This window comes from Dromaius novaehollandiae, chromosome 7 (genome assembly GCF_036370855.1).
Source record: "Dromaius novaehollandiae isolate bDroNov1 chromosome 7, bDroNov1.hap1, whole genome shotgun sequence".
NCBI lineage: Eukaryota > Metazoa > Chordata > Aves > Casuariiformes > Dromaiidae > Dromaius > Dromaius novaehollandiae.
The window spans coordinates 36,556,229-36,567,884 of record NC_088104.1 but is presented as its reverse complement, the minus strand read 5'-3'; the positions used below and the strand labels follow the sequence as shown (position 1 = coordinate 36,567,884).

Here is an 11,656-nt window from a genome sequence, read left to right as displayed (position 1 = left end):
TCCCCTTTCAAAAGAGTGTACCAAAGGCAGTGGGTGCTTCCATGTTTGTGTCTGAGCAATTCCAAACAGCTGTGTTTGCTTTACAAATTGGGGTCTTTTTATACTTGCTGGCCTGGAAAGCTGAAAGTCAAGCTCTGTCGTGCCCTTAAGAATTCCCTCGCTGACTCCTGTGCAAATCCCTCACATGAAGAGGAGTAATGCCTGTAGCTGGCTCTGTTATTAGAAGATAAAAACCAGTTCTGTTGAAGATAAAACACAAGAGCATCCAATTAATTACAAGTATTGTGAGCAGTAAAAAGGTGCTAGAAATTGGCAGACACAATTCTAAGGGTAGACATACAAGAACTGAAAAATGATGGGATACTGTTTGGACAAAACAAGGTTTCAGAGCCCAGCCATGTAATGTAGTTAAAATGTGTATTCCAGTGCTAAAGCACATCTGGAGTGCTAAGACTGATGTGTTCCAAGAACGAGCCCACTCTCCAGCTGGACCAAACTCGCACAGAAAATGTGTTTGCAGCACTTTCGGAAGAGAAATGCTGCCTCTCACCTGTTAGTCCTGGATCTGTCAGATACTGAGCCTGCAGCACATCAAAGGATAGCTGGTACTTAGGAGCGGCAGTCCTATTGCGCTGAGTTCTGATCTATGTTACAGATTTTATTTATTTTGCAAAAGCCTGATTGTGAGGAATTAGACTTCAGGAATAAAATAACTTCCAGTAATCCTGTTATGTGGAATAACTATAAGGAAGGAGTAAAAGTCATTGTAGATAATTTAGACTCTCTTTTCTGGGGAAGAAAAAAATCTCTTCATGAGAAAAGATAAAAGAAGTTTAACAGTTAATTAAGCACAATATAACAAGCTTCCTGTGTAATATCTGTATGGAACTTACAACGGCATCCCTTGCAGAGAGGCACTGGACAAATTTTGGAAAAGCTACCTTTCTGATGGGTGTGCACAGCACACTTCAGCTCCCAGATTCTAGAATTTCCTGTTCCATATACTCAAACATTCAGCCTAAAAGCTTGATAATTAACCTGTATAGAAGCAGTGCCTGTAATACTAAGAAACGCAGTATTTACCTATGCACTTTTGTTTTTCTTCCACCAGAGTACCAGATGAAGATGACTTATTTGCCTTCTAGAACCATGTGTTACCAATATCCACATGTGAAAAACTTTACAGATATCAAGAGACAAATAAAAATAAGCAAAACTGTCCATAAAGAATGGGCCTCTCTGAGTTAATTTTTTGTGTGCCACACAGGAAAAGTAGAACAGTCAGTACCAAGGAAGTGTGCAGTTAGCTAATAGAAATCAGGCAGAGGAAAATGGCAAAGAGCAATAGCAAACAAATACCTAAGAACAAACTTCAAGTGTTCTGCTCTTATTGACCTCAGTGGAAAATAGACCCTTAAAGACCTTTGTGATTCTAACCCTCAGGCCTCCAGTTCACATGATGCCAGGTCTGGATTCTGACACCTTACTATATTAAGTAATAACTTATATTGCAAATACATCCAGGGTCAGTGGGGCTCTCAGGTAGAAAGGTGCTGTTCTGTGCACTTGTGGTAGTAGAATTTAGCTAAAAGCAAAAGTCCGGTCCAATCCAAACTCATCTGAAAGCCACCCACTGATATCCATTGAATTAAGTGAATATAGATTGGATGAGATCACAAGTGGTTAGGTACTGCAATGCAGAAAACACTGTAATATTTTAGAAAGGAGATTTTAATTTTTTGGAAGAAACAAGTTTTCTAAAATACAGAATCAGACATTAACACTAAGTTTTTTTATTTGAATAGAAAACTCAGAAGGATGTGATATCTGCTCAAATATGTACTTCCACGTTCTGCTGAATGTTGCTGTAACAAATATTAGAGCCATAGCTCTTGTATAGGACAGATGGTTCCTACAGAAAAAAATATAGAAAAATAATTTGGATTCAAGTCTAGAACACCTGCAACTTCTCATATGCAAAAAAAAAAAAAAAAGAAAAAAAAAAATCCAACCAGTCATAGAAAAGTGACTGATATGGAGAGTAGGGCTGTGCATCTGAATAACCATGACTATATACATTCCAAACTTAAGAAATGAGCATTTTTCTCAGCCTCATAAAAATAGTTTGTCAGTGAAAAATACCAATATGTAGTATATTTAATAGAATTTATACTTGAATTTAAAGATCTCAGATTATGGAATAATAAGCAAAAAATCAAATGTACTACTTTTTCAAATTTTTTTGTATATAACAATACTCTGTGTATACAGTGTGCGTGCATGAACGTGTATGTATGCATGTGCATATATACACACACATATACAAACACAGAAAGAAAGGTGTATAGATTTTTTCAGAAAAATTCTACAGGATTATTCGATTTCATTACAACCAGAGCATACAAACTTCTTGGGATCTTTCCTAACACTGGCTGCCCTAAAAAACAATAATGTTGACTGGTATAACCATGTATCTACAACAGGTCTTTTGCTATTGTGAATTTAATCTTCAATTTATTTTTTCAATCTAGATTTCATTCTTCTAAGAAATAAATGCTGCTTTGGTAAGATTCTGTACTGTCATGACAAAATAACTGAGCATATTGGGCAAAGCCTTGAAAGTATGAATTAATGCTGATAATTGGTAAGTAATAAAGATACCAAAAATTTTTAAGCAGCAACAGATTTAAAATGACTGTGTTCTGACTTATTTTCCTCACTGTTTCAAAAAGCATCTTGAGCAGTAAACTAAAATGAAGAGATTAAATTTCTCTGCCTGCCTTCACTGTGACATTTTAAGCCACCAAAGTCACAGCTGGCACTGAAAGAACAGTGGCATCAGCAGAGACTTCCATCCTTGCAGGGCATAAATTGCATTGTGACACCCTGCCAACACTGTCTCGGAAGGGCCTGCTATCTGTGGTGTCTGGTGTATGATGCTTCCGTCGGTTTTTTTCTGAATGTGTCATATTCTCTGTGGTCCTTGTAGTTGTGGACTGCTCTTGATTTTTCATAGCTCCCTTGTTTTTAGGTCTGAAGCTGTTAGGCTGCTGTCTTCTGTGTTCAGATCTGGAACCACTCTTTATATTACTTTGATCTGCCTCATTACTGGCGCCTTGTGACTTAAGAGATCCATTGAGCCGGGTGTTTTGATGATGAGGGTTGAATCTTCGTCTCTGGCTAGAAGGCCCATTCTACCCAGAAAGAAATTGGATAACTGTTAGGCTATCTGAATCCTTCCAACAGAATAAGAAATACAGCAAATCAGAATTAATAAAAATCGCAGAATAAAATTCACAGTATAACTAGAGAGGGAACAGACTGTACGGTTTTGACTGGTGCTGGAGTGCTCTATTTACAACACTTAGGATAATTGAACTATCAGTACACTGCTGTATCTGAGTAGCTTGGAAATATATGTGCAGGTTCATCACAATTAAAATTTGCCATGATACAAGAAAAAAGAGAAAAAGGGATGAAAAACTAAACATCTCAACAGCAGCAGTTAAGAAGCAGAGAAGAACTTGATCCAGACTGACTTTTTCCCAAAATTAAGAAAATACCTTGTCTGTTACAGTAGTATATAAAAACTAGAGTAAGGTTGTAGGAAGCGGGTAGGACACAAATTCACATGAAAATTAGAGTCAAGTTAAGAGTCCATATGGTGGGAGATATGTCCATTGTGTTATCTTGCTTAGAGAAAGCGTTGATCAGTAGCAGGAAGTGACTGTATTACTTTATTTGCACGACATGCCATGACAGCTGATTCCCTACACACATTGCCAGCGTGTAACACTCCTATGTGTCCCTTGAGGCACCCATCTGAGCCCAAAATCTCTCCTGGGACAAAATTCAGACCACCTTCAGCGACAACTTTGCCTGAGTAAGCACTACAGCACAAGGACATTCTAAGGTGTTCTTCAAATGAAATAGCTAATAATATGGCACAATACTATAAGCTGTATTACACATTTCTGAAATAATATGTTTTTAAACCTGGCAGGATTTCCCTTTCAAAGGCTATCTAATAATCATGCTTCAGAACATCAGCTGATCACTTGCCAAGGATCAGGAATAAATGTTTCTCCATCACAGCACATCGGACAATTGGTTATCATGGAAGGCTTTTTTTGTCAATCTATTAACTGATGCTGGTCACTTTTGGAGACCAGACAGTGCTCTTTCCTGGTATGGCATTTCTGATATGTTTCTGATATCTCATATGTTCACGCTGTCGTGAAAATGAAGATGGAAAAGATATATTTGAATATTTTTCCATATTTAGGAAATTATGAATTAAGTATATGAACTGCAAACCAATATTTGATTTGGTATTAATCACTTTCAATACTGCATACTCTCTGAAAATTTTGAAATCTTTTAGTTTAGTTGGTAATCGGTTCCTTACCTGCTTATTTGTTGGGATTCCTTGGGGAAAGGATTCTGTAGGATTGGAAGAAAGATGACTTTGTACTTTAGTGCTGGCTGTTTTATTATCAGAGTTCTTGGCATTACTAGAAGATTTTCGGGTGTGTGTATTTTGCTTGCCAGTTGTTGCTTGTGAAGTCATTGAAGACAGCACTGAACTACATGGTGTTCTTGAGGAATAATTGTTCTTTGGGCGAGAAACTGCAAAAAGAAGTGTTTGGTATTATCAGTTAAATGATCAATAATCAAACATAAGGCCTTATTCTTATCCTGTTTATAGTGAGCTTGGGTAGCATTACTCTAGCCTTACTTTAGCTAATGAAGTAAGCTAGATAACTAGGGTCAGAATTAGGCCATAGTGTTTTATTTTTGTGAAAGCCCTCATCATGAAGCATTTCTGGAGATTAAAGAACCGATGTGGTGGAACTGCACTAAAACTGGATTGGGTCTTGCAGAAGGCTAGCACACATCTGGTTTGTGTAGAACTGTGCTTGTAAAATAGTGCACTGCTTTGTCCATTTGTCCTGTAAATGTGAGGAGCTGTCTTCTTCAATGCAGCTGCCCGAAGGTTGACCAGGAGTAGAAAAACAGCCTAGGGAGGCACCTTGCTGGAAGGCAGTCAAGGCTGTGACAATGAGGGCTTAGGAGGCAGTCTGCAAGTTACTTTAGAACTTACTTGTTTAAGATTATTACTTGTTTAAGAACAAATAACCTGTTGTGCAAAGATCAGCATTATTTCAAAGCCTGTGAGGCCAATAGTTAAAATGGACCTGTGCCTGTCTCACTGGGCATTTTCAGCTCAAGTATGATTTGCAACAGTACTCTTCAGAGAGCGTTGTTGCTGGTGGAGAGTATGAAAGTGTCACTGACTGCCAGCCCAAGTCTTTGCAAAAAAACCTTTTCCAATACTGACCTTTTATTCCTGGCACCTATTGCTTTTGCCTGTGGACTTCTAACCAGTTGGGCTGAACAAAAGTTCTGTCAGGACTGCCCCTCATACTGCTGTCTTGTCATAATGCCTTGAATGGGAGTTTTTAGGCAACAAAGGAAGAAACTCAGGAAGGAAAGATGAGTGAGATGCCCAGTAACTCCCTCTGCTGCTTGAGGTCAAAGGAAGTTGTGCATGCACTTGCCTGCATGGACTGAATTCAAGCCCAAATCATTCTTTGATCATGGAAAACTGAGGAGGCTGCAGTTTGCAGTCTACATATGCACTGGCTACGACAGAGGTAATAGCCATGAAAGCTTCCTTAGTACATCTAAACATTTTTTAAGAAGAAAAAAAAAGCATAGGATCTGTTGCTCATTCTTCTCCAAGGAGATGGCTAATAAAGGTTCTTCTGTAGATATTGGATATCTATCAAACTGGATCTGACTGCAATGTGCCAGTCCACCTCATGTAGGCCATGACACAGCCATCACCATCATGAATCATGACTGCTCATTTCAGTGTCTTAGTCTTAGTCCTGCTCCCTACCCCTTAATATTTCTAGACCAGCTGATTTCTTAACCACTTCCATGTCTAGATGGGAAGTATGCCAAACAAATCCTTGATTCCTATCTCCCTGCATTTTCACAAGCTCTTCAAGCTGTCTGCTGCTCTGTGGTGGCCCCTGAGCAGTCTCAGAAAGGACTCTGAGGCTGCTGAAGTAAAGCTCTTGATCTTAATTTGCTGTTTTGATTCTTCTGATTATGGAATTTCCCTGTTCCCCTCTTGCACAGATGACGCAAATCAGAACCTCACTTCAGTGAGAAGAACATTGTCAGTAAGACACCTGTTGTTTTATCTAATATTACATATTCCCCAAAGAGGAACTTCCATTTTTCCACTTCTAGGATAGAAAAAGAAGATGTAGATTATAGTAACTGAGCATCATCTGTTGTTCTTTTCAGAGGCTTTTAATCACTTATGCTAACATCAGATACTTCTCCCACTAGGTGTCCTCTTAACAAAAATAATGCAACCATCCCTAACACTGAATTGCACAGAGCTGCACAATGGACTGTTTTCTGTTCTGAAGTGGAGAGGCTGATGGGAGTTTGGCTGCCACTATATTCTACTGCTCTCTTTTCCCTAAGCCAGGCCACCTCACATAAAAGCCCATACAAACGTCCAGCTGCTTCTCATAAAAACATATTCTTGACAAGAAAGATATGTAAGATACAAGCCATCATTGGGCATTCTGGATATATGTCAGTCCAAATATTTTTGTTTCTTCCTGTCTTCCATTGACAGTCTATGCTGCCTGCCATCCTCTCACGCTAGACCATGTCTTCCCTTGCAGAAGCTTCGTGGTTTTGGTTATTGCTTTGTTAAAGCTCTCAGCAATGGCTGTGCTTAGCTACAGATCTGGTATAATATTCTCCGTCTGAGGGGCAATTGGAACTCCTAGCAGGGTATATGTCTTATTGTGAGATGCTCCAAACAAAAACACCTTTTGCCATGAAGAGCTCCCACAAGGGACACGTCAACTGTGCATGAGTTGCTCACCTAAGGTCACTGAGCTCAGATTAGAATTAAGTTCTCTGGACTCATAGGGCACCACCAGGCAATTGGAAGATGGCTTTGCTTTCCAGCTAATAGCTTGTTCTTTTGACTTCACTGACCTGATTTCAACAGTCTACACTTATGTACATGCCTGAATGCTTTGCTGAAAAGAGGTATAAATAATTAACCTAAAGAATTCACTGCAGCTGGAAGTTATTTAGGAAAGTAGTTCAGTAAGTTAAAAAAAAAATAGCCTATGTTTGTATCAATAGCAGCTGTGGTTATATTATTCAGGATAATCTTAACAGAATTTTCAATCTCTTAAGCTTTAGGGTATCAGATAGGGACTATGAAGTCACTGTGAATTATCGGATGCATTACTGCGAAGTTTATGCCTTCCTTTGAAACATCCTGGGTTGACTGCAATGAGAGACAGGATACTGGATTAGATGGATCTTCGAAGTGTTCTGCAATAGCAGTTCTTATGTTCTAATAAATTAAACTGGTTATGCCTCAAAGGAGCCAGTTCTTCAGCCATGTAATCACAAGATTGTTTTTGACAGTCTGTGTGATATTTTTTCTTGGTATTTATAACAACTCCTTGGAAACATTAAATTTTTTTTTCTTCCTGAAATTGTTTTCCTTCCACCAAGACACACTAGTTCACTATTCTGTTAATGGCTCTTCTCTTGAGTGCTGGTGTTGATGGGATATCATGGGGAGGGGGGACATTCAGGGCAAAACACTAAAGCATTTACTTTTGGGGCAGAAGGAAGCATGACAAAGATGAGAAACAGGCGAGCTCACATTTTGCATCAGGAATGTGATACTTGGAGCGAAAAAAGAACATGAATTTCCAAGCAGAAGGGCAGACTGTTTGGAAACAGAAACATTTAAGACTACCGTTAGCTCCTTCAAAACCCAGTGAACATTGCTATAAAGCTGGGGACTTGCTTCCTAGCAGAAGTCATCTGAATTGGTCTCGTGACATCATGCTCACACAGAGAACTTCCAATTTACTAGTTACTCATAAATAACTACCAAATTGAAGAGTTCCCCAGGGGTGACTTTTATTTCCACTTGGAAATCCTGTCTAGATGGAAAACTCCCACTGACCTGAGTAATACCTTGAAATTGCAGACAAAGAGGGCACTGTGCACATGCAGATGGACTGTGCAGCACATGTGCAGTGAGTCTAATATTTTACATACAGTAAAGTTAACTTGTTCATGTGCAGCAAGTCAGTTGCATCCAGACATACCATTCACATCAGACTTGGTGCATACACACAGAGGCAGTAACACATGTCCTTACTTCTACCTGAGATTTCCTGTACAGGTATGTGGGAACACTACGTTCCTATACCTTCAGTGTGAGAAATCACCAGCACTTACTCTCTCCACACAGCTGAATTTGGGTCTTCAGCTGCTCTGTATCACAGGAAAATCGGGCAGACTTGCCCAGCTCTTCATCATATTTCCGTTCACTTACAAAGTGCTGCAAAAATACAGACAAATTAATAATGATTTGCATTCTGAGCTACCCCAAAAGATTATATGGATCGTGTAGAAACCAACCTGTTAATACATATACTAAGTTCACTTTAAGGCTCAGCAATATGTGACACTGCCCCGTACGCAGGATCTCTATGAAGAACCAAGTATTTTCCCATCCTTACCAAATGACATGTCTCACAGCCCAATCAAGCCCACACTCAGGAAACGTCATTCCATTGGCATGCATGTATTTGACCACTGAACCTGAAGCTATCAGGTTTACTTGGTAGCTGCTGATGATACACAAATAGCAGAACTCTTCTCTGCTCCACTTACGAGGGAACAGCTTACACTCATCTATGATAGTATCCGTACACTGCTCAGAGGTGCTCTAATGGTTTAAGAAAATATACCTTCTCCACAGAAAGCTAGTTGCACCGGCCCATGGTAGGAACAAACAGCCTGGGGCATGTAAATGGGACAGCCCTTTCTCGGCATCCGTGCAAAGAGCTAACATACCCAAGCAGAAATGAATGCCTGACCTTAATTTCAGCCCTGAGTTCAGACAGTTGTGCCTCAGTCATCTGACTGGCTAGGTCTGTCAGTCTCTTCAGCTCCTCAGCTTTCTTCTGCCGAGCAGTCAGGATTTCCACTGCCAAATACCAACAGTTAGTAATTAATACTAGGAAGGTAAATGCTCTGTAATTCACGACTTTCTAGGCATTAACACTGTATATCACACGTGAGGCAAACACACCCCCCACACTCCCCACTTCAGCTGAATGGAACATGATGCTGCTTGCACAGACTAAGGCAATCGGTGAATTTAACTGAACTGCTTAGTGTTGAAAAACATCTGGAAATGGGATGCCAAATCCCATTTTGGAAGGATTGGAACCAATCCTTCAACATTTAGACAGCCGGGGCAGAGGATGTTGTTTTGAGTTTTCCAGCACTTTATTTTTAAGCACAAAATCAGGGAGCCTTCCACTGAGACAAGGAAAGAAGCAGTACTTCGAGCCAGCAGCCCTATTTTTGAAGACATGCTGTATTTTATCTACACAGGAGTGTTTTACTCCCTCTGAAAAAATCTGGTCATATATAGTTTATGTTTAAATCCTCAGCATTACAATTTTGCTTTCAAGTACAGAACATACACATTTACCATTTCTAGGGCAAAATAGTCTTACAAAGGCCAACAGTCTTTTTGAAACAAATATTAATTATGCACTACTGTACATCTCATACATTTAGGATAAGGAAATGGTGAACATTTAAATTCTGCTTATAGGAAAATATTAACCGTAAACCACAAAGCAACAGTCCACTCACATTCAGGATAATGTGACATTACGAATATTAAGTATATGCACACGCTGTTACCTACATGATGACTCCATGCAAAAGCAACACCTGATTTGTTGGCTGGTGGGATCACCACTTAAGGCAGAGACGAAAAATAGTATCTAAATGTAAAATAATAGCAATCATAGTCCTTTTTCTAGAGCTTAGGCCTACAGCCAGGGTAAGTGGGTGGCAGTTGTTGTAAACCATCACAAGGCCACAGATTCCTTTACAGCAGTTGAGACTTTGGCTTCTTTGCCTTCTTTTGCCACAAATTTCCCAAGTAGTCCTGGCAAGTCACTTAACCAGTTCATGCTTTGTCATGCCATTTTTTTAGGTGAAGGTTAATGGTATTTCACAGAAAGTTTGTTGGTCCTTTTGGAAGTACAGCATAATCCAGCAGGCACATGGGAGACAGCTGTGGCTGTACTGCTTTGTGGGAGCAAACACATCATGCAATATAGAAGTGTGTCACACAGGGCAGGGTTAACAGGGAGGAGGCATAGGAAGGCAAGTTTCTTTAGCCCTGTTCTTAAATCTGCACCTGCCATGTTATCTATGCCACAGAACAGGCTTTTATCTAGCTCTCCAGGTGATCTTCTCATTTCATCTTTGAGGAATATGGTTGACAAGTCTATGGAACTTTATCAGATTAAATTAACAATTCACTAGCTATTTTTCCTTTGTTCAGTAGTTCTACCTTACTGTGTGTTCTAGGTGATGCTAATATTTTCTCTCCAAGGCCAGCATCACCTTTTCTGAAGTGACTACCCAAACCATATGATCTCATCGCATACCGGCATTTATCTCAGCATGAGATGCCAGCCAAATACTCATTTATACAACAAACTGAAGTGATCATATTTGGAAATTGTCCCAGTATTGACAGTAAGAGTAAGATTACCCACTGTAAAATAGTCCTCCAGTGCAGCAAAAAGATGTGAAAATAAATAATAATGTAAATCTTAGTTAGCATATTATAGTCCTATAAAACCTCTCTGCCTAAATTTCTAAAGGCACTTTACAAGCTTACAACAGCCCTGAGAGACAGTAGAAACTACACTGTAAAAACAGGTACAAACGCCATCTAATGTCACACGTGCAGTCAGCATTAAAGCAGGGAACAAGAACACACTATTTGTGAATACAGCAGTTTGCGTGCCAGTAGACAGGAATTAGCTTTACTTTCCACAAAAATGACCACTGGCCCCAGCCAAGACTAATTAAGGGGCCCTGTGACACCATCAGCCCTGAACTGTGGATTTCCAAAATGCGGTTTTGTTTATGCAATTTGGACTTGGATCCAGGTTTGCTGACATCAATGGGAATTTTACCACCGTTTTCTGTGGGAGTGAGTGCATGCCCTGTAGCTGATCATAGGAGTCTCTGCAGGTAACCAAAAAGCTGCTGGCATGTTTCTATCCACAAGTCCTCCCCAGAACAACCCAGAACTCCAAATCCAAATGTATTTTATGTCAGTATTAGAAAAGCACCTTATGGAATTCCAAACATAAGCTAATGCCAATCTTTACTGGAAAAACTCAGACTTTTTAGTCTCCACATGTACACAGCTGCAAGTGACCTAGCCAGCAACAGAGGATTTTAATTTTGTTAAATTTAACTGGAACTAAGTGAGAGTTCAAAATACAAATGAAGCACTCAGGAATGTCACATATATTTGTGACCCTCATTGGAAGGACTTTAAATTCACAAATCAAAGAAAGGATTATATACAGACATGGCAATGATATTTTGATCTGCCAGGCAAAATAACATTCTAACAATACTTGGATAATTCTTGTTTCTTGCTTAGCTCTCTCTGCTGAAACACATTCCTTTGACTACTGGGCCATGAATACCACATGATGCACATTCCTTAAAGCTAGAAACTATTCAGAAA

General features: G+C 39.5%; 1 protein-coding gene across 4 annotated transcripts in view; it reads right to left on the bottom strand.

Annotated features, from left to right (window-relative positions):
- Positions 1-1,713: 1,713 nt before the first annotated feature.
- The window catches only part of SPATS2L (spermatogenesis associated serine rich 2 like), an 89,510-nt gene continuing 79,567 nt past the window's right edge, over positions 1,714-11,656 (bottom strand). For all 4 annotated transcript variants that reach the window (XM_064515189.1, XM_064515187.1, XM_064515186.1 and 1 more), the window contains 4 exons: positions 8,955-9,064; positions 8,311-8,413; positions 4,409-4,629; positions 1,714-3,194 (listed from right to left, as the gene is read on the bottom strand). In XM_064515189.1, coding sequence (XP_064371259.1) covers positions 2,796-3,194; positions 4,409-4,629; positions 8,311-8,413; positions 8,955-9,064 — 833 coding nt within the window. In that variant the 3' untranslated portion in view covers positions 1,714-2,795. The remainder of the gene's footprint in view (positions 3,195-4,408; positions 4,630-8,310; positions 8,414-8,954; positions 9,065-11,656) is intronic.